This window comes from Adiantum capillus-veneris, chromosome 2 (assembly GCF_014529385.1).
Source record: "Adiantum capillus-veneris isolate H3 chromosome 2, ASM1452938v2, whole genome shotgun sequence".
NCBI lineage: Eukaryota > Viridiplantae > Streptophyta > Polypodiopsida > Polypodiales > Pteridaceae > Adiantum > Adiantum capillus-veneris.
In genome coordinates, this window is record NC_140932.1 from 26,167,940 (window position 1) to 26,191,743 (window position 23,804).

Sequence of the window (23,804 nt, forward strand, 5' to 3'; positions counted from 1 at the left end):
CAACCATGCGTCTCACTCGGGCGGGTATTGAAGCCCGAAATAAGCCCGATTTAGACCCCTCGAAGATTCCATACGTGGAATACCATACGACACCCTAAAAAATAGTCTATATATAACATAAAACACTAGAGTACAACACAAAACCACAGAATGCATTAAAGCACCATAGAAAATGTAGAATCTAGTTGAATCAAGGAGTCGGGAGTCGGGAAAAAGGTCAATAGATACTAGAGCAAAGCAAGAGATAGCAAAATATAGAGCCTCTAAAACCAACAAGAGTGTAGACTCAAATGACTCCAAATGACTAGAGTCTAGAGCATCACAAAGGGAGGCCGGATCAAAGCGGCTCATGGGTGAAGAGAGGAGGTGAGGCACTCAATGTGAAGCGTGAGGAAGCACATGGCTACAATCGGGTGCGCAGGTTCAGATTCTCACAGGCGCTCTTATTCATAATGACCCAAGCTCACATTTGGGGCAAAAAAATGCCGACGTGTAAAAATCCCTGCCAAGTGAGAAAAAACGTTTCTCACGTCATCCTCATGCGGACGAGCCCGAAAGCCCGGTTGACTTTCCTCACGGGTGAGAAAAAACTATGGTTGATACCATTTGAGATTGGCCAGATAGAAAGATGGACACGAAGTTCGAAGCTTTTTGGGTTTGTGCTCTTACATCGGCGGTTAATTTGAAAATTTGTGGAGATTGCTTTTCCTTTGCACATTTTGACACAAAAAGGGGTTCCTTTCTCTTGGGGACCATCTGAGATTGCCGCCTTAAAGACTCTCAAAGAAAAGTTACAACTGGTCGAGTGTTGGTGTTACCAGACTTGCAAAAACCATTTGAAGTTTACTGTGATGCCTGTGGTCGCAGTCTGGGAGTGGTCTTAATGCAAGAGGGCCACGTTATAGCTTATGACAGCAAAATGTTTTCACACCGAGAATAGATTGCATAGATTTACGAGAAAGATCTTTTGGTAGTTATTCATGCTCTTACTCAGTGGTGTCATTTTCTACTCGGAGCGGAATTTACAGTGTTCACTGACCACTAGAGTTTGCGATACTTCTTGTCTCAGAAACAATTTTTTGACAAGCAAATGTGGTGGGCAAACATTTTGTCGCAAATTCACTTTCAGATCGTCCATGCTCAAGGATAGAAAGACTTGGTGGCAGACGCATTGTCTTGCATGCCATTGATTTCGGCTATTTCGGTGATTCACCACATCAGAGCTTCGAGGATATCGTAGATCAGTATGCCACATATCCAAATTTTGCAAACATCTTTGACCCGTTAAGAGTGGGGAGGTAGTTGCAGACATCTCGCAGATTTTTCGACTACACCGTATGCCTGAGTTGTAGTTTCAGAAAGAGATCTCCACTTCACAAGTTTGTTTTGGAGGGCAATCTAGGAAAATATTGGTACATGGCTACAATTCTCGTCCTCTTTTCACCCACAGACAGGGGGCAATCAGAGATAGCAAATTCAGTGGTTTTGGACTTGTTGAAGTCATATATCTGTGATCAGAAGACTCCATGGGAGCAGTATTTGCCCTTGGTGGAGTTTGCCTATAACAACACGGTTCATATATCAACGGGGAAGGCATCATTTGAGATTATCGAGGGTGTTAAGAAGGTTCCACCTATTCTAAGCACCAAAGATAAGGATTTTTAAGCAGATCAGTACAAGATCTGGACACTGCTTTTGCTAAGGTACACGAGGGTCTTGAGAAGTCTTAAGTAGGATATAAGAAGTCGGCAGATAATCATCGACGTGACTTTCAGTTGAAGGAGGATGATTGGGTGCTTTTACGGTTTGACAAGGCACGCCTTTACGGAAACGGAAGGGTAAGGGGCGGCTTTTTCCAAAGCTGAGTATGCGATTCTGCGGCCCTTTCTAGATTCAAGAGAAGATCAATGATGTATCCTTTAGACTGAAGTTACCAGATACTTGGAATATTCACAATGCTTTTCATGTGACTCTATTGAGACCTTTCAAAGGTAAAGTGCGAGTGGCAGGGAGCTATAGGAGTAGCCGGAAGTGGAAGACCGGGGAGATTCTCATTTCAGAATAGGTCACAAGTAAAGGAAAGTGAAAGGTAAGCTGTCATGCTGTCACAAACGGGAGCGCATCGCAGTATAGAATAGACTTGCATAAATATAATTTATCACTTATTACTGAAGCGAGATGATATAGAGAGAAATAGATAGATGTCACGTGACACATCCAACCATATGTGTCCGTGGACAAGCTACAGCATGATCAGGGTTCAATCAGTCCAGTCAGTCTAGATTAGAAGTGATCTGGCACTTTTGTGAGTCTATTTGTAGACCATGCATGCCCAGTCACTTAGTGTAGATGCATATCCTTTGGTTGTACAGAGCATGATCATAAGTATTCCCACCAGAATCCATCAGGGGAATTTTCCAGTGCATTTAGCCTATTTTACCTATTTTTGACATTTTTCACTTATTATTTTAAGTGACTTTCCAACAAAAGTAGATATGGCAATTTCGGTAAGAAAATATATAAGCAAACCAAAGTTAGCACAAAATGGCAAAAGAGGCAGCAGGAGCTCCACGCTAAATAGGCACCTTCTCAGCAAGAACCATCAAGAACCCCCTAGCCTTGGCGATTTTCCCTCTCCCACCCACTGCCTAGCGTTTCCAATCATCAGCATTGGCGTTTTTGCATCAGCCTTCATCGCCAGCAAGTCGAGACACCTAGCGTTTGCATCAACAAGAATCGCCAACAGCAAACCACAGAAGCTAGCGTTTTTGATCCTCAGGACCTAGCGTTTTTAGTAGTATTCTGCAGCGTTTTCAGCCACAGCAGCTTAGCGTTTTCAGCCATGAAGAAGTAGCAGATTCAGCCCCAGAAAGACCTCAGTTTTCAGCCTAAACCTGCAGATTTTCAGCGTCAAAGACCCACAGAAAACAGCCCCAAAATCAGCGTTTTTGGCTAATTCGCAGATTTCAGCCCATAGCGTTTTTGGACAGCAGTAGAAAGATTGCAGATTTCAGCCCTTAGGTCGACCTCGTCATCACCGTCGTTGTCATCGACATAGCCTAGACTTGCATCAGTCCCATGCATTCAGTTTGTACCAGATTGTGCAATCGTAAGTAGACCACTCTCACCGTCGAGAGTGGGGCCTTCGGAGGAGGGTTTTACAACGTCTCTCGTGTCGTATCTCTCTTCTCTCTCTATCTTTCAGTCTCATACACTTGCACGCACAGTGTCCATTCACTTTGTTTGTGATCATAGCATTCTCTCATTAAGAACGGAAGGCTCTCCCTTCCACAAGAACAAAAGGAACCTTGAGCACAGTTTGGAGCACTCATCTTGAGCAAAGCGCAAGCAATCATTCCGCTGCACCTTACATTGGTATCAAAGCTTTGGCAGTGTTCTGTATCACTCAAGGAAAGAACCACAAGAACCACATAATTTTTTTTTTGCTTGTCGAGGTCGCATGAACCCAAGTTCGCTTGGGCGTGTCGATTCCTGATCGTGTTTTTGAAGAGTGACAGGAATCCCAAGAAAGAAGGGCTTGTCCAGCCTCCCCTTGTGTCTCTTTTCACTCATTGAGAGCGGACCGTGCACTTAGTGGCCGGCCAATCGACGTGAGGTGGGAAAAAGCAACCTTGGGTGTGAGCACAAGGCCGCCAAGGGGTGCGCCCGCAGAAAGGAGTAGAACTCGGGTGAAGAGAAGATCCTTCTCAAACACGGTCTGCAAGCGAAAGAAGAACCTCAAGAACCTCAAGACCCTCAAGAACTCAAGAACCCCAAGAACCCGAGTTCCTCGTGAACTTAAGAGGCTCAAGACCCCAAGAACCCACAAGAACCCACGACTTCAGAATGGTCATCACTCGAAGCGGAATGGATACTTTGCATACAGGTGATGAGCGTGGGAGAGGCGAAGAAGAATTTTCCCCACCAGGAGGTTTTTCCAACCCTCTCCCTTTCCCATCTACGTCAAGGATTGCACTAACTCCTATGAAGGAGTTGCCGCAGTTGTTTATGGACAAGAAGTTAGACCGAAAAGCAGAAATAGAGCGTGAACACGAAGAAAAGATGGCAGCCATAGAGCGTCAATATAGGGAAAGAGTGGCAGCCATACTTCGCGAGAGCAAAGCAAGACAAGAACAGAGCGACCAACGCATAAAAGAGTTCTTGCGACTCTTTTCTCAAGTTCAGGCACAGATGCAAGGGAATCAGGAAAAGGAGACTCTCTCAGTCTCTTCTTCTCCAAAGCAAGACACACATGATTTGCATGATAATGATTTGAATGTCAATGATAAGCATGATGATTTGGATGTTAATGATGAGCATGATGATTTGCATGATCAAGATGTGATTTCTCACAAGCATGATGAGTTGCATGAAGATGATGTGATTGTTCACAAGGATGATGTGTTAGTGGATGCTTTTTCTAGAGAAGCTAACCTCGTTGTAGATTCGATCAATCACGAGGAACCGATCTTGACTTTCGAGTCGAGGTCCAAAGAACCCCCACAGGACGCTTCGATCATTCAGGAAGAAGCGATCTTGGCTCTCGAGCCTAGGTCCAAAGAACCCTCACATGAAGTATTATGTGTTCGCATGATTGATACGCACGCATTGTTCGAATGTTTCATTCGTGATCGTTTCCTGTATTTTAGTCAGCATCGTTATGTGATCCCTTTTCCTAGGCATGACATATTGTATGTTGAGCACGTTTCTCTCATGGATGAGCACGAATGTATGCGGATTGTTCATGAGAAGCTGAAAAGTATGTATGTTAGGAAGTCACATTCCATGTCTCTTCCTTGGCATGCCACAGTTTCCGAACGAGCACATGAAAGTATGAGCACCAAGCATGGGCATTTCCATTGTGTTTTGCCACACTTGATTGCTCTAGATCATAAGAGAAAGATTCGATCTTATTGTTTGCGTCTATGTGGTGAACGGTTTGGCATTCCGTCTATTGGTTCATTTACATTGCATGCACAGTCTTTAGAGAAGACAAGATTTTTTCCACTCACTTTACATGGAATAGGTATGTTCATGGTTTTGTGTTGGAAATGGTTGCAGGAATTTTTAGCCATGGAGATTCTTGAAGAAGAAAGAAGCATGACTCTCGACAAACTTGAAGCATTAAGGAGCCACAGAGGACTTTGTCGCTTTCGGCGCGGCCCAAAGAAGCAAGCGTTGCAGATCTTTATGAAGTTCAAGTACCGCACGACCCACACATCAGAGTGGGCCGGCGAAGAGTCCCTTCCAGGATTCCGGATGCTATTGGCGATCTCCCTTGACGCCATACAGTTCGGTACCAGTACCTTAGTTTGAAAAGGAGGGGATGTCACGTGTTGAGAACTAAGGTTCTCGCCTTTGGATCTCACCTTCCAGACTCGGGGCATGGCATCCCTGCAACTCTCTTTTCTCACTCTGTTTCCAGAGTCCTCTTCCCGCAGAACAACTCTGCTTTCCCGAACACGAAGTCCTTACTTGGGAATCCCAACTTCCGGATCACAACTCGAGAGACTACCTCTCTCCGATCCGTGGATCTACTTCCCAAACTTGGGTACGAAACCCTTGGGCTGATTTGGCTCTAGTTCCTCAGAGCGCTTTCCCTTGCAGAGGCTCGTGCCTTCCTCTGCTCCTACTCCCTCACTAAGAGGAAGTACACCTGCAAACAAATACTTAGAGATCATAAGATGAAAATCGTTACCTTCAAAGTCTCGACGCTCGAACTCGGTTCTCAAAAAGCAATTCCCTGGAAGAGATCTCTACATAGAAAATCCTCTCTTCGAATCCTACACACAAAAGAGGTGTGTTCTCGGGTTCCTTCTCGTAAATCAGCCCCGTTTACGACGTATATGGGCTGAGAACATAGAAAAACAGCAACTTGTCGCGATGGAAACACGCTCCGTAGGCACTTCTTCGCGAGGGAACTCGCGCATTGGGTCTTGGCGACATCGGGTACACTTGGGGCAGCCATGGACATCACCGGCAACGTCTTCTTTATGACTAAAATCTGCAGCAACATCTCCTCCTTGGAAAGATTGGTCTTCCCTCTGAGTGAGGGTATGTGATGTTTTTAGAGCTCCTGGCCACGGGCACGAATAGCTGGGGCGCAAGCTGCTCGCGTAGAGCTCACGGTCGTTTTTTTTTTTTCTTTTGGTCGCGTTGTTCTGCTTGAAAAAGTGAGAGAGAAAAGGCTGACTGATCTGTTGCCTTATTTATCAGATGGCTGCCCACTTATTAAGTGGGCGGCCGACGTATTTTAAAATAGTCTGAATCTGCCCAAAACTCAATAAAACCTTATAAGTTAAAAACAATAATTTCACAGCACTTCCCAGGCGTCCCTGGATGCAGTCACTTACACAGTTGCAATGCCGACATAGACTTCCTCGCGGGAAAACATTTGCTTTCCCGAAAAGCAATCTCACTTTCTCAGAAAGCATCTGTTTTTCCTCAAAGTTTCTTTTGAACCCATCTTCATTCAAGTGCTTGCTTTTCCTTGTGCACAATTCTAACACAGTTCGGAATTTCCTCGTGACTATGGATATCCCCTTTCCGATGCACTCGTCACCAACCTTGTGACGCATCAAGAATACCCATCACCTAGTCACTTCCTACTGAACTTACAGTACAATCTCCTTTGCGATGCACTATGTCACCCATCCTATGACGCATCAAAGATGTCCGTTCCCTGATGGTCGGATACTTCTTCCCGATGCTCCGTGTCACCCATCCGATGTGACGCATCAGAAGTACCCGTTCCTGGTGGCCTTACAGATATTCCCGTTCTGAGTGCTCCTGTCATTACTTTGAATGACGCACTAGGAATACTCTGTACTCGGATATCTCCAGTGAGAAAAACCCTCACTTAAAATTCCAATAATTCATTTAAATGATTTTTCCTTGTTGTTCCAAGCGAGAAAACCCTCTCGATTATAAATCCAACAATTCATTTAGAATTATTTTCTTGTCAGATAAAGCCAATTTAGCAACATCCCTCTCACTTATAAACAGTTGTCCTCAACTGTAGAGGCCCAACTGAACTGCCCGGGGAGAAACCGGAAAAATTCCAAATCTTGCTCAATGGTGAGTTGAGCTAGTCCTTTCTCAAAAGAGAACTTAAAGATTAAATTAAACAAAAATTCGACAATTTCAATACTTACCTTACCGGTTCATGTTCTTCCTCTAGTACCTCAAGGATATCCTTCACCAATCATCAAACTTACGAGCCATGCAAGAACTCGTCATTTACGTCTTTCCAACAGATTGGAAGTTTCCTCATCCGAGAATTTGTTAACTCAATTCCACCTTCTTAATCTCGAGAAGAATAATCCTTCTAGAACTCAATCTAGGTCTAGGTCCTTGTGCATAATCCTGCGCTATTGGTCCCGAGGATATTAAACCTCTCGTGTCCTCCCGCATAGGGCATGTCGAGAGCATTAAGCTCTTGTGAATCTTCCTGTGTGACAGACAAAGTGTGTCATCTTACCAAAGTAAGTTCTTATTCTGGGCCTTTGCTTTGGGTAGGCCAATTGTTTTGATCCAAAGTTTCCTTATCCGAGACTCTGTTAACTTGATTCCGTCTTCTCAAATTCGAGAAGAATAATCTTCTTAGCAATCAATCTAGGTATCTGTCCTTGCGTATAATCCTGCGTTGTTAGTCCAGAGGGTATTAAACCTCTTGTGTCCTCCCACATAGGGAATGCCCAAGTCATAGAGTATTAAGCTCGATGTCTTTCTTCCACAATTTGCGATCACCTTAAAGAAGGTTCTTGTTTCGGGCCGTTGCTCAACGTAGGCGGACGGTTCCAATCCGAAGATTCCTTGTGCACGGTGGCATTTCCTTCCAATCTTTTCCTCCTGCGAGTTATTACCACCAGCAGTGTTTTCTTGACGCCCATTAGTCTCTCTTCCTTACAGAATCATAAAAAATGATTCACCTTGCGAGCATCAATGACGACTTGCAAAATCTCAGGCAAATAGGATTCTAGCCATAGCATTTTCTGAACGTGCGTTCAAACCCGGTTCACAATAGAGTGAGCTTACTTTGGATCTCAGGGATGTTCTCCCATATGTGGTTAAGGTAATTCTTACCATTTTGAACGGCTGGAAAATTATACTCTTACAAACATAATTGTTCGAATTTATTCCAGTAGCGTGTAAATGCTACTTGACCTGCTCATGGAGAAACATATACTACAACCAAAGGTTGCTACTGTAATGATAAAAGCAAATAGCGTACTCAATGATCTACGACCATCAAAAAACCTCTTCTCCGTAGAGAAACTCAAATTCCTTCTACCGAACACATCTCAAATAGAGATTCTCGTGTCGGAATATCCTTGCGCGCAAAAAGGCGCTCAAGACAGTATAACAAACTCTGCATAGGTCTGCATCTTCGTGTGTTATCCATGTGCCCAAGAGTGTACATAATTCTTAAGCTTTGTTAGAATTTCGGTGAACTTAGGAAATTACCTTCCCTTCGTAAGATCCTTAGAGCAAAGACGCTCAACTTGACGATCCCTTGGCTCGATCTTAGAGCAAAACCCGCTCATCAGAGAAACTGGGATTTTAAATCTCGAATTCCACGGGCACATGCTGTAGCCGGCTCTTGCTCCTTCCCTCATAAAGAGAGTGTTCATTCACTTGTGCGAAAAGCACTACCATATCTTCCCTTACCGGGTAGGGGGTGTTGGTTCATAAGGTACTCAAGCTTAGTGAAAGCTTTTCTTGGTTGGAATCTCGGAATGGTTCCTTCCTTTCTGCCATCCTACCCGCAATAGGTAATTTGTTGGTGAACTACCGGATACGAGATCAATAGTTGACCTTCCAGATGGTTGAGCAAACCAATTCATCGCATAAAGCAATGTTTCAACTCAATTCCACTCTCATAAACACTCGAGAGTGATTGTCTTGGTTAGACACATGCATATCTCGTGCATAAAAGCAATACGCAGTTTATGGGTTCCTCAAAGATTTAACTTTGATCAAAGACCTGCCCTCTTACTTAAAGTTTGAGGGTCTTCGTTTCAAAAACTCAAGAGTTGGATTGAATTCCCTTACTCCAAACTTTCTCCGGATAGCAATGTATCCTTGGAGGAGAAATAACAAAAATTTGTTGTTTCTGTGCTCAATGGTTCCCATCCCATTGCGGGGATTAGATTCTATGTACACTAAGGTGTACACTTTCAGATTTTATTGCTGACTCCACCATCTGCTGCAAAGTATTTTGCCGACGCATCTACAAAATTCGGACAAAAGTCCTTCGTTGAATTTCTTCATCTTTCTTTCCTCAGAGAGGATCTAAAGTGGAGCTACCTTGGCAAGAGTGAACCACTACTTGCTTTGACTCGCTCGTGTTCCTATTGGGCAAACCGATCCCAATCTTCTTGGATGCCTTCCTCAAAGTGTAGAGAAAAAAAAAATTTGTCGGAAAATTCAGCCTTGAATTGAATCCAAGTCTTGTTGTAAGTTCCTTGCAGAGCTTTGGTATACCACCAAGTACTTGCAATCCCCTTGAGGTGTTTGGTCACATGCCTCATCTTCGACGCTTCTCAGAAATTGCCGTTTGCAAAGGCAACTTCAAACTGTCGAATGAAAGCGGCAGCTTTCGGGACATCTTCCCTTCCGTCAAAAGTATCAAACTTGACCGGAGCGTTCTTAGGTCTAAAGACCTCTCTCATATCCTTCCCGGAGTATTTCTTGGCTATGGTTCTGGATTGATGTTCATGGATATTTTCTGAGTTCTGAAGTATCTTGAGCATTCCGCTCCTCGGATTCTCTAGGTTCTTGAGCATCATGCTCTTGTTGCCTTCTTAGAGAATCCCAAGTCTTGTGTCGACTTCTTGCAGAGAGAAAAATTTTACCAACTTTGCAAGCTTTTTCCTTGCAAGACTTAGGGTTCTGCCTGCTTACTTCTCTCTTGGCTTGTCAAGGCTTCTTTCCGTATCTTCCCAGAGTTGTCCTCCTTTACAGAGAAAAAGAGAAGACCATGCTCTGATACCACTGTCACAAACGGGAGCGCATCGCAGTATAGAATAGACTTGGATAAATAGAATTTATCACTTATTATTGAAGACAGAGGATATAGAGAGAAATAGATAGAGAGAGAGAGATAGATAGAGAGTGAGAAGATCGACACAGTACTGGGGACCAAAAGATGGGCTGCCCCCGCTCCCCCCCCCCCCCCCCCCCCCCTAATAGTATCTTTATTAATGAGGAGAAGTCTATACAAGCACTTGAACCGAACGTATTACCACGTTCGTTCCAGAATAAGACTTGATGGTTCGTGGAAGCCTCAGCTTCTGATTCCTAGGGCAAAACCCTATTCCAAGGAACCTCCGTTCCTTATTCCAAATCCTTGAGAACTAAGGTTCTCACCTCTGGCTCTCACCTTCCATACTCAAGGCATGGCATCCTTGCAACTCTCTTTTCCCACTCTGTTTCCAGAGTCCTCTTCCCGTAGAACAACTCTGGTTTTCCGAACACGAAGTCCTTACTTGGGAATCCCAACTTCCGGATCACAACTCGAGAGACTACCTCTCTCCGATCCGTGGTTCTACTTCCCAAACTTGGGTACGAAACCCTTGGGCTGATCTGGCTCTAGTTCCTCAGAGCGCTTTCTCCTGCAGAGGCTCATGCCTTCCTTTGCTCCTACTCCCTCCCTAAGAGGAAGTACACCTGCAAACAAATACTTAGAGATCATAACATGAAAATCGTTACCTTCAAAGTCTCGACGCTCGAAACGCAACTCGGTTCTCGAAAAGCAATTCCCCGGAAGAGATCTCTACATAGAAAATCCTCTCTTCGAATCCTACACACAAAAGAGGTGTGTTCTCGGGTTCCTTCTCGAAAATCAGCCTCGACGTTTATGGGCTGAAAACAGAGAAAAACAGCAACTTGTCGCGATCGAAACACGCTCTGTAGTCACTTCTTCGCGAGAGAACTAGCACGTTGGCCAGCGTCTTGGCGACATCGGGTACACTTGGGGCAGCCATGGGCATCACCGGCAACGTCTTCTTTACGACTGAAATCTGCAGCAGCATGTCCTCCTTGCAAAGATTGGTCTTCGCTCTGAGTGAGGGCATGTGATGCTTTTATAGCTCCTGGCCACGGGCACGAATAGCTGAGCGCAAGCTGCTCGCGTAGAGCTCGCGGCCGTTTTTTTTTGTTGCACTGTTCTGCCAGAAAAAGAGAGAGAAAACGTTGGCTGATCTGTTGCCTTATTTATCAGATGGCTGCCCACTTATTAAGTGGGCGGCCCGCGTATTTTAAATTATTCTGAATCTGCCCAAAAACTCAATAAAACCTTATAAGTTAAAAACAATGCTTTCACAGCACTTCCCAGGCGTCCCTGGATGCAATCACGTACACAGTTGCAATGCAGACATAGACTTCCTCGTGGGAAAGCATCTGCTTTCCCGAAAAGCAATCCAATTTTCTCAGAAATCATCTTTTTTTTTCTGAACCCATCTTCATTCAACTGCTTGCTTTTCCTTGTGCACAATTCTAACACAGTTCAAAATTTCCTCCTGACTATGGATATCCCCTTTCCGATGCACTCGTCACCACCTTGTGACGCATCAGGAATACCCATCACCTCGTCACTTCCTACCGAACTTACGGTACAATCTCCTTCACGATGCTCTATGTCACCCATCCTATGACGCATCAAAGATGTCCGTTTCCGGATGGTCGGATACTTCTTCCCGATGCTCCCTGTCACCCATCCGATGTGACGCATCAGAAGTAGCCGTTCCTGGTGGCCTTACAAATATTCCCGTTCTCAGTGCTCCTGTCATTACTTTGAATGACGCACTAGGAATACTCTGTACTCGGATGTCTCCAGTGAGAAAAACGCTCACTTAATTCCAATAATTCATTTAGAATTATTTTTCCTTGTTGTTCCGAGCGAGAAAACCCTGTCACTTATAAATCCAACAATTCATTTAGAATTATTTTCTTGCAGTTTGGGTGTGATTGCTAGTTAAGTTACGATGATCATGATTCTCATCTAAGATCTTGACGGGGATAGTGATGTGATGTGAATGTGATATGAATGTCACGTGACTGTTGTCTTTGTGCAAGTGCTGGATGTGTGGTCTAGTACATCGGTAAGAGTAAGTGTTTGCTAAACTAGTTTTTGTCCTATGTTTGTTTTGTAAGCGTAATCGAGGGTGATTACAATTCTTTCAAGAGGGGGGTTATGTCATAAAGTGATGACGTGGATGGGGCCTTAGTGACACAAGGCTTTAAAATAAAGCAGGACCACCTATACACTCAAATCTTACGTAAAAAGGTGTTGATGTGGCAGCTTTACGAACGTCCGTATTTTACGTTGATGATGTGGTAGGTTGTACGGACGTGTGCGTTTTACATTGATGATGTGCCAGTTGTATGGATTTCCATAAAATGCGTTGGCAGCCTTGTGCGTCAGCTTTTGGGGCAAGATGCTTTTAGACTTGATGCTTTTCATGTACTGCTTTTGGCCAAGGGCCTATAAAAGAATTGCTTGGGCCTCTCTTCTGCAGATTATCTTGGGAGCACTGCGGAGAGAACAGGACCCTCAGACATTGTATCTTTTGAAGCATAATAATAAAGAAATATCGAGAAGGGGCACCAGTCTTCGGGCCAACACCTTTGGGTGCAAAACTTCTCCATGCAGTGTCATCCCTCTCTCAATTTTGTTTAGTTCTTTCAATTTTCTCGTGTGTGCTGCACTAGATCTTCGGCTTGGAGTGTCCAATTCTATTACAATCTTTCTGCCAAAGTTCTTGTTGGTACTTGTAAGTTGTTGTCCCATAATTTTTGCCTGATTGTAATCCTAGAAATAATGTTGCTATCCTTGAAACATCTCAAGGAGAGCAAACGTTGCTAACAAAGCTCATAAAGTGAAAAGTCTTTAAGAGTCAAGAAAGTTTGCAAGTTTTTGGCAAGGTTAAATTGCCTTTGTTCCTAGTTGTAAAATTGTAAGTAAATCAAAGTGACCAACTTTAGATAGCTTGTTAGAAAAATTATTGTTTCCTTATGTTGTACTTATAATGCATGTGGATCGCTTAGTGATTTTGCTTGTGGTAATTGGTTGAATGTGCTCGACATTTTCTTTGAACATATTTGTAGTAGGTTGTAGTTTTGGGAGGCACATTGGGATGATCTGTAAATTGTCAGCAAGAGACTTACTTTGCTGAATTGTCTTGTTTTTGTAGGCAATAGTTGCTTTGAAAAAGGGTGCACATCTGTTGAAGTACGGACGCAAAGGCAAGCCAAGGTTTTGTCCATTTAGGCTTTCTAGCGTAAGTAAATAATCCAAACATTGTCATTTTGATTCACAATGTATGTGATTTTGTGTGTGTGTGAGAGAAAGAAAGAAAAAAAGCTTTATTAACGTTGTTGGACAAACAAACAATTGGTGCATGTCAATAGCAAATGTTACCTAAAAAGCGTCAAATTGTCAAATCCAAAACACCCAAAGCTCCACAAATCTCCTTACAAAATCCACAACTCAAATAAGAATAACCCGCTGGGAGTTCACTAGCTCATCCCAAGGGACCACATATGAAGGGGAAAGAAACGTGTTTAGGCACGATTTTATGGCTCTTGCCAACCAATGCACTTGTAAACAAAAGCTTTCCCTTGAAAGTTCAGCTTCTTCCAAGCATGCATCTTCCCCAATACATACAAGCTTCCGCAACTCTCTCTACATAGAACTGTCTATAGGTTGCCATATCGCGCATTGTGGGAAATGACCATATCTCTAAAATCACAACTCCAAATTGGGCACTTTAAAGCCTCAAAAAGTCTCTTCAGAAAAGTTTGTGAACATGGTCAAAATCAAAGCCCATATACAACTGAGCATGAATTCCCACAAAGAGGAAGCTATTCTGGCACCACACCGCATAGAGAGGGCAAGGCAAGAGCCCAAAATGTCATCCAAGAAGAATAGGGAGACCCAATGATTGCAAAATCTTAATACTAAGGTGTCTCCCTACTCAATTCTCACTTGTGTAGAAGAAGCATCCTGTTAGAGTTATGGCGTCTCTTTAGACTTGTCTAGTCGGTCCGAGTATATCCAGGACAGGTGATAGGGAGTGAGGGTTGTTGTGTGGTTGTACTTCGCCAGAGTGAGGTAGTTTTCTCATGTCGGGATTTTCCAACCATGTGTAGTGGAATTGGAGCTGATCTCTTTAGATAGCTGATTCCAGTGTTAGAAGTTTATAGCTACTGGTGATGTGTTAGTTCAAGCAGTAGAACTGGAAAAGGAGATAGAAACTGAACTGGAATACATCTACTGAAATGAGAAACAGACTGAAGTACTGAGAATGATGTTCAGCTTCAGAGAGAATGAGAACAAAGTATGTATGGCTGAAGTACACTGCAGTGCTGTATTTAGGATTACAGATCAAAGATTACAGATAAAGATGATGTATCTGAAGAACAGCTCGGGAACTAAGGATTATGAATCAAAAGCTAAATAGAAGTACAATCGACAAATGCCAACCCGATTACAATGTAATGGGTCTTATTTATATGCCTTGGGAGTTAGTGTGGTACTGCCGTGGTAATTACTGACTGATCCTCTGTTCGTCTCACAAGAGCCGGTTCCCACCTAGTGACACTGTCTCCACCATCTACATCCTTCTCTCCTTTCTTGAATTTTGGCAAGATTCCAAAATTTCTAAGAAAAAAAATCGACCGTCTGATTCTTCTGGAATTTTGCTCGTTGAGTGCTTGACACCCCTATAGTTGTAGTTCCAAAGGGCATCCAGCCAAAAGACACCAAGTCGGACTGAAAAAAAATATTTGATCGAATTCTGAGATGGAACTACCCAATATCCTTCCACTGAACCCGCTTCCGTTTACGCTTTGGCCTGGATGGCGCTTGAGAAGTCCCAATGCCAGCATTCTCCTTCTGAATGAGCCTGTAAATGGCCTCCTGCTCAAGCTGATCCCGCCTTTCTGTGGACATTTCGATTTCATAAGGCGTGAGAGAATGATAAGTTTTGGTGTCGGGATTATAGAGCGTGCGTTTGCCTTTGGTGAGCCAAGTTTTGGCCAGTTTGTGACAATGCGAGGCTGTATGGATCCATCCTTCTGGAAGAGGCTAATTGGCTTTGATCCGAGCTTCAAAAAGAATGTCAGCCATCTCTCTGTATTGTGGTCCTAGGCCTGGTCTAGCCGTAATGTCCTTTTCAGGCACTTTAGAGGACTCAACAGTGAGTTGCAATTGTTGGTCGGTGATCTTAGTGAGGCCTCTGAGCTGAATTTTCCATTGGCCCATACACAGTTTTATCCTCTGCACCTCATCTCTCAGCTCGTGGAGATCATTCACTTAGAGAGCGTCGTTGAATAGTGTTTGCCAGGTTTTCCATTCCACGATCGATCGCTCAAACCAATCCTGAAGATCATCAGTAATCTTGAAATATGTGAGCCGATCGACTGGTTCTAGATGTTGAGGGTAGAGTGCTGGAAAAAATCTTGGCAACTCTGCCTCTCTTGCTGGTAAAGCATACGAGAGAACTGGGGAATCATACACAAATTCCAAGAAGTTAAGGACAGCCTGGTTCTCTTGCTGCATCATTTTTTGGTTACTTTAACCAGTTGAAACAGTCGTCGGAGAGCAGTTGTCTGTTCTCCCATTGATATTCGAGTTTGAGGTCCCTTGCTAGTGGCAGTCTGGTCTTCAAGAATAGTTCGCACCCTTTGATCCAGAACTCCCCTAGCAATCTGCATTTGCACTAAGACCTCTTTTAATTGATTCTTGACATCCTTCATGCATTTATATGTTGGCTTGTTCCCCAACAAAAGCTCTAATTCCATGGCCAGAGAGCGACAATTTGCAGTAGACTGCCGTTGCCGTTGTGGATTGGTTATTCTCTCTTCACCAGTTAGTATCCGTTCAGGCACCCTTTCTAATAGTTGTATTGTACTGGGATGCGCAGGCAATTGGCAGGCCTCTTGATCATGGAAAGCAGCTGATTTCCAATGCTTAACCATTTCCCTGGCGCCGACATACAGTCGCTGAAAGCGCTTCAGATCAGAGATAAGATCATCATCCTCCAGATACCGCCTGGTTATAGGAGCCTGCTGATGTCTCAATCTCTTGTTCAGTGTGATGAGTTGTAATGAATGTTGCTCATCACCTGCTGGTCCCTCAGTCACGGCTTTGCCTTTCCCTTTAACATCTCGATTGTGTTGTGACTGGTGTGCCGGTGGATTCCCAGCGTTGCTGGGTTGTTGCTCTCCTAGTTGTTGATTACTCGACCGCTGCCCTTCATGCTGGTCTGGCTGGTCCGCCTGTGAGACTGATTTCCTCCAGTTGGCCTTGTACCACCAGTACCAGGTTCTGAAGGTAGAGATGGAGGAGAGGCATCATCATCATCATCATTATGTCCTTCATCTGGTTCATCCTCCTTCTCTTCTTCTTCCTCCTTATCCTCGTCTTCTTCAATGGTGTTCTGCTGTTCAATGTAATCAAGGATAGCTTGATTTGTCAGAGCACTGTTATATTCAGAAATTTTATCCTGCAAATCACTCTGCATCGTCTCCATAAGAGACTTCAAGTTATCTATGTTGAAAACAGCATTGCCTGCTGGATTCAAGATCTCGGCCAGATTATTATAGATATATCTTTCTTTTAATGTGGCCTTTAGAGCATTGTGGCGGATCAGTAAAGAGTTGAACTCAACTCGTTTCATTCTTAGCATGGTTTCGAACCGATCAGCAGCTCGTTCAGCTTCTGCCTTTTCTTCCCGCATGGTCTGCATCTTAGACTCTACCTTGGCTAACTTACTTTGTAAGTGCTGAATAGTCCTATCTGTCTGAGCCTCAAGGATACTGTGGTGCAGGTTCTGGGCTGCTCTCCCTTGCTCTAGCTTTTCAATCTGCTCCTCAGCTTTCTTTAGTTCAGTTTTACTTTATTCAACTCATCTTCTGACCCTGCAGCATCCAGCATTTGTCCCATGCAATTGACAATAGTATTCCATGATGACTGAATGAGTACTGAATAGCCATCATTAACTGTTGCTGGGTCAGAGTCAGTCGGCTCATAGACTGTGACAGGAGTCAGATAAGGTAATGCAGTATAATCAGATTTTTGCAATAGGAGACGTCCCTTGAGCGGATGAGTCTGCAGCTGTTGTAACCTGTCTTTCTTTCTCAAGTGCAGGGCTTCTTCATTGTATGGAATGGAAACTCTGCCAAGTGGATTTGGAGAAGCTGGGCCTTTGCCCTTATCAATCTGGTCTGCTGAGTGCGCAGGATTGGCCCTTTTTGACCGATCTTGTCCAGTACTGGTGGTTACTGAAATCTGGCCTGCTGACCCGTTGATTCCACCAGTGGTTTGGTCAGTATGTTGTTCAGTCTGGCTAACTGGAATCCTTTCAGTAGACACTGTTTTGATTTGACTTTCCAACTGCTTCAGGAGAGCAGTGCTTTTAGTCAGTGTCGTCCTTGGCTTCTTTGAACTGCCAGCTTCATCTGGTATAGCCTTTCTTTTCTGTCGAGTGGAGGTTGACTGGCTTTATGGCTCTTCATGCGATGACAAGTTTATATTCCTGGATACTGGGAACAGCTTGTGGCTCCAAGCCATTCTCACTTGATCATGGGCGTTTGGAGAGGTTGCCGAGTACAGAAACTGCCAAACATACCAAGCTTTGAATACACTTTGAGATTTCAGCTTGGCAGTTTGCTGAAGCATATTATGCGACAATATCTGGCAGAGGTTAATAGAGACTTTGGAATCAAGTCTTTTTGCTAAAAGCATAGCAAAAAGTCTCTTGACACATATGTCGGATTATTCTTCAGGCTCATAGCTTCAACCACAAATCGGTAGGTAGCGGGAGCTTCCAGTCCTGCTACTACTGGAATCCCTTGCGCATTGGCTTTCCTTTTTCTCTTGGCAGCATATCTTCCTTCAGAGCTGCACTAATTTGCTCTGTAGTTGCCACAGATGGCTTGGGCCCGTTTGGCATGCGGAATGCAAAAGCAATACTTTCTGGTGTGACAGACACCTTCTTGCCATAAACCACAGCACTGTCATCTTTAGCATTAAAAGAGTCCAGGACTTACCTTACAATGGCTATGTCAAACTCAATCCTCGTGGCTTGCAAAACCGCATGCAAATCCCACAGTTGGAGTAGAGCCTTAGCTTGCTCAATAAACACATAGCGTTGAATTTTGTTGTGCGGGATGAGTGGAAGAGTTGCCTTTGTAGCAGTAATAAGGGCTTGGGTTTCGTCGATAGTCTCCTGCATCTTCTCTGACAGTTTCTTCCTACCCATGCAACGTGAAGATGATGAACCGTGAAGATGATGAAGCAGGAGAAGAAGATGACTTGATTCTTCGAAACCGTATCCAGGTGTGGCTGGCAAAGACAGATGACAATCCACGGTGTCCTTAGAGGACGAGGTTTGCGGTTGCAGTGAAGAAACTTCAGAGCTCAGTGATGGTGAGTGGACAACAAAAGATAAGTGTCGCGCAGGAGATTTGCGAGGAAAAACGCCTACTCGTCTTACTGTTATACGCGTTCGTGCCATAAAAGCTCCACCACTTATCGTTCCTAGACTTCTGTGCATCGCAAATGACATGGAAGACATGCATTGGACAAGAATTTCGCCCGTCTTTGAAATGATTATCATTGATATTCCATTTGGCCGTTGGTCCCCTAAAAACTGATAACTTTGTCCCCGCTTTTCTGGTCCTGGTATAAGCCTGGCTTGGTCGTGTTGGTACTGGTCTGAAACTGGCTCTGGAACTGGTTCTAGAACTGGCTGCACATAAAAAAGTCCCAAGATAGCCGATTCTGGAATTTCTTGGTCTTCAGCACCTAGATCCTCAGTATCCTGTTCCTGGCAAGGCTCTCTGGCTTCTGAATAGTAGAGCTTGATTTTAGCTCCATTATACACCCCTGGCAGTAGTAATCCAGATAGGTCTTTCAATCTTACCGTGCCGTTGGAGAAAGCCCAATCCACTTCGAACGGTTCTGCCCAGGCTATCTTTAGATTCGGCTTCTTAGGACCCAATTTGGACTGATATAGGAGTACCGGATCCCCTTTCTGAAACTCCCGGACCTTAATCCTTCGGTCATGCCAGTGTTTCCTTCTTTGTTGAACAATCTCTTGTTCCAGCATAGCCCGTTGTCTCAGTTCATCTAAATGGGTAAGCTTCTCCAGTCGCTTCTTAAGATTGTGACTAAAATCTAACCATATTCTACAACCATTCTGAGACTTGGAATAACAAATTTCATAGGGATAATAGCTTCAGTGCCATATACCATTCTGAATGATGTTAATCCTGTAGTGACCTTATAAGTTGTCCTGAGGATGCCCATAAAGAAGTCTGAAGCTTCAAATCCCACTGGTCTGGCTTTTTTTGCACAATCTTAGTGAGAATAGTCTTAATGGTCTTGTTATTGCTTTCAGCCTGTCCATTGCATCTAGGATAATAAGGTGTGGATTTTCGATGCTTTACTGAAAGCATATCCATAAGGATCTCCATAGTGTCATTGATGAAGTGTGTCCCTTGGTCCGACACAATCTCCACAGGACAGTCATAGCGGCAGACAATATTCTCAAATAAAAATCTTGCAGTGGATTTGGCTGTGTTGTCCGAAAGAGCCTTATCTTCTACCCAGTTGGTTACATAGCAGGTAGCCATCACTATATACCTATTTTTCCTGGGGGTAACCTTCTTGAATGGTCCCATGAAATCCAGACCCCATTTCATAAAAACACCCAGTGGCTAAACTGGTGTTAAGGGAGTCATGTCTGCAGCTGTGGCTCTACCCATTCTTCGACATATGTCACAGGTTTTGCAAAAACTTTTGACATCGGATATCAAGGTTTGCCATCATAAACCAGCCCGTAGAATCTTCTTGTAAGTAATATCAGTAGAAAAGTGTCCACCAGATTCTTCATTATGCGCCTCTGAGATAACTTGCATTCTCCCCTCCATAGACACACATCGGCGAAGAATCCCATCGACACCTAATCTATAGAGTGAGCCCCCAATGATGGTAAACTTTAAGCTTTTGATAACTAGAGCCTTCTTCTGGTATTGCTTCCAGTCATCTGGGAAAGCACCCTGAGAAAGAAACTGATATACTTCATATAATTCAGGATCGATTGATTCTACCGCTTCCAGCTGAAATAATTCAGGATCCACTGGTTCGTCTCTTAAAGACGCTTCAGAACAGTCCTCCGTACTCCTAGAGAGGAAATCAGCGCCACAGTGGTTCTTGCCAGGTTTATGGAAAATTCGGAATTCAAATTCCATAAGGAACATCATCCACCGTATTAGCCTGCCTTGAATAATGACTTTATTAATCAAGAATAATTGGGCCTGATGATCCACATAGAAACGAAACAATTTGCCTAGCAAATAATGCCTGAATTTCGTAGCATTGAAAACCATCCCTAGAGCTTCTTGTTCAGTGGTTGTATAACCCTGTTTAGCCTGGGTGAATCTGCGACTGGCAAAGTAGACAGGATAGTCAGTCCTTCCATCTGGCTGGGCTAGTATCGCCCCCATCGCCAACCCCGAAGCATCCACATGTACATGGAAGATAACATCCCAATTTGGTTGGCGAAGGACTGGTTTACTGATAATGACACTTTTTAAGTTGTGGAAACTTTCCTCACACTCAGTAGTCCAATTGAGCTTGCTGGTTTTCTTTGTGAGCTCATACAGTGGTAAAGCTTGGGAGGCAAATTTATGCACAAATCTTCTGTAAAAGTTAATATATCCCAAGAAAGAACTTAACTCAGATGCATTCCTGGGCGCTTTGGCCTGCTTAACGCACTGGATCTTGTCGTTGGCCAATTCTATTCCATTGCGGGATACCACATGTCCCATTAGCTGTCCTTTCCAGACTAAGAAAACAGATTTGAATGGATTCAGACAAATCCGCTTCTCCTGACAGCGCTTAAAAACCATTTCCAGAAATAGTAAATGTTGTTTCTCGGCTGAATATACAGTGAAATCGTCCATGAATAATGCGAGGAACCGATGAAGAAACTCATTGAATATCTCCATCATGCATCGCTGGAAAGTGGCTGGTGTATTGCATAGGCCAAATGGCATTATCAGATACATAAACGCTCCCCACTCTGTAATGAAAGTGGTCTTTCCCCGATCCTCAGGAGCAATTTGTAATTGGTTGTAGCCACTATATCCATCCATAAAACTGTACATCTCATACCCTGCAATCTCATCAAGCAACATATCAGTGAAGGGTAATGAGAATGGATCCTTGATGGTTTGAGCGTCGAGTTGCCTATAATCTACACATACTCTCAACTTCCCATTCTTCTTGGGAACAACTACAAAAGGAAACAACCAATCACTATTGGCCACTTCAGTGATGAACCCAGCTTTGAGAAGGTTGTCAATCTCTTCCTTCAGCTTCTTAGCATAATTGGGATTCATTGGGTACCGCTACAGTCTCACTAGCCTGGCATCTGGCTTCAGTGGTATCCTGTGCTTGCAGACCTCTGGATCCACCCCTTTCAGATCAGTGTGTTCCCAGGCAAAGACATCTTTGTAATGCTGGAACATTCTGCGTGCTTTTTCCTTCATTGTAGGGTTAAGATGCTTGTTAACTTTGATCATTCTAGGGTTGTCTTCAGAGCCTAGATTCCATTTCTCGATCTCTTGGTCATCTGGGAGTAACCAGTTAGGCCCGCCGCCTTTTCTCTTGGCTGGCTTTTCGGTGTAATCCCAAGACGGCCCTTTGAGTTCCAAATCACTATTCTGATTTACCGTGTCCTTCCCAAATTGTGCTGGCTCATTTGGCGTGCTGGATCCAATTGATTCTTCCGGCCTTCCAGTTAACTGAACTGAACGTTCTCCTGAATTGAGTTCAGTAAACTGGCCTGGAAACTGCTTCTTCTGTTTGTCAGCCTGCACCTTGTTCAGTAGAACTGCAGTGAGATCAATTTGTGCTAAGGAAAAAATATTTAGAGCTGCTAACATCCTTTTAATCTTCTTGACCTTATACTTCTGCCATAGTTCTTTAGGTCTGAGCTCCTTTCTCCAGCTTCTAGTGTTGTTTGTCTGAATCTAGATCCTGCCCCACTGGCCCCTTGTACAGTCAGAGTTTGATTAGCATAGTCGTGAACAACTTGTGCCGTTCGCAACCATGGGTACCCTAGTAGCATTCCATATGCTACTTGCACATCGAGAACTAGAAAACTGGCCTTGAACTTCTCCTTGCCCACTCGTATCTGCATATTCTCCATCATACCAGTAGCTTGCACTACTCGATGATCTGCCATCCGCACTTTGAAAGGTGCTGGCTTCAGGTTTGTGATGCCCATCCTCTGCTGAAGATGTCCTCCCATGATGTTTACTCTTGCTCCTCCATCTAGAATGACACTCGAAAGTGGTTCCCATTGTTTCCGAACTTTGTAATCTACTTGAATTAGCGGCACTTCATCATCTCTGACAGCCGTCAAGTCAACGGTCCTGGCCTCCGTCTCAGCCCTCAGATGAATTTCGCTGCTTCAGGCAAAGTTCTTCTAATGTCTTCCAACTCCACAGTGAGTTTCTGGATTCTGTCACAGATTTTGACATGAATTTCCTCTTTCTCATGATCAAAGTTGTTGTCGGAGCTTGAAGAACTGGTAATATCTTCACAATGCCATTCCTTCATTTTAGTGCTTTCAGTTCCTCTATCAGCTCTCAACTCTTCAATCAACCCTTGTATTGTAGCCAACATGGTCTCAGGCATGCCGAGCTTTGATTGATCTGTCTTAGTAGATTGGGTTGGTATCTTTTGAATGACCCGTGCTTCAAAACTCTTTGGCTGCTCTGGCAGCTTCTTGGCTAAATCCTCTGTGATTTTTGCCGCTAATTCTCTCTGCTCCTGCCATTCATCAACCACCTTTTCTTTACCCTTGGCATTCCATACCTCTCTCTGTTGAGCCCATTTGCTGCTTTCAACAGTGACTGGTTTTTCTAGAATCTCTGCCTCCTTCAGCGTTTGCAGAAAGTATTCACCCCAATCATCCTCATCAATATTTTTCAGCTCGGCAGACTGCTCAAAGGCTTGGATGTGAACATCCGGATCATCCTTCTTGCTCCCTTTGAACACGGGAAAAGAGATTTTCAACGAGGATGTGTAATCATGCCGATCACCGTTGGTCTGTCCTCTTCTCATCTTGGAGTCTGGACACCTCTTTGGAGCTTTCTTACAATTGTCTGTATCTGCATCCCAATTAATATTTGCCTCCGTCTCAGTTTCTATGTCCTCCCTGGCTTGTCTACTGGAAGTAGGGCGACTTCCTTTACTGCCTTTGGCGCCCTCGTCCCCCTACCTGGACCGAGAACTTTTAGCCTTGCGTGCTTTCCTTTCTGCCCTTCTGCGTCTGGACTGACTAGAATGCTGTGAGTCCTGCGCCTCGTCAGCATGACTGTGCTCCTCAATTGCCCAACCCAATTTCCCAACAAAAGTCACTTATTAATAATAAGTGAAAAATGGCTAAAATAGGTTTATGTACTGTAAAAATGCTCCTGATGGGTTCTGATTGAAATCTGATGGTCATGCGGTGTGCAACTAGAGGATATGCATCTACTCTAAGTGCCTGGCCATGCACGGTCTGCGAACTGACTCACAAAAGTGCTAGAACACTTCCTAAGCTAAATGAACCGAACCCATGTCATGAAGTAGCTTATCCACGTACACATAGGATTAGATGTGCACATGACATCCCCTCCTTTTCAAAGTGAGGTACTAGTACCAAACCGTATGGCGTCGAGAGAGATCGCCAATAGCGTCTGGATGAATCCTGGGAAGGACTCTTCGTCGGCCCACTTTG

The 23,804-nt window shown here is 44.0% G+C and overlaps 1 protein-coding gene across 3 annotated transcripts in view; it reads left to right on the forward strand.

The window, feature by feature from the left end:
- Window positions 1–23,804, forward strand: part of LOC147462535 (PH, RCC1 and FYVE domains-containing protein 1-like) — a 109,709-nt gene that overhangs the window by 22,797 nt on the left and 63,108 nt on the right. For 2 of the 3 annotated variants that reach the window (XM_086484283.1, XM_086484266.1), the window contains exon 2: window positions 13,197–13,283. The exons of the other annotated variant lie outside the window; for it this stretch is intronic. In XM_086484283.1, coding sequence (XP_086340409.1) covers window positions 13,197–13,283 — 87 coding nt within the window. The remainder of the gene's footprint in view (window positions 1–13,196; window positions 13,284–23,804) is intronic. 3 annotated transcript variants of the gene reach the window in all.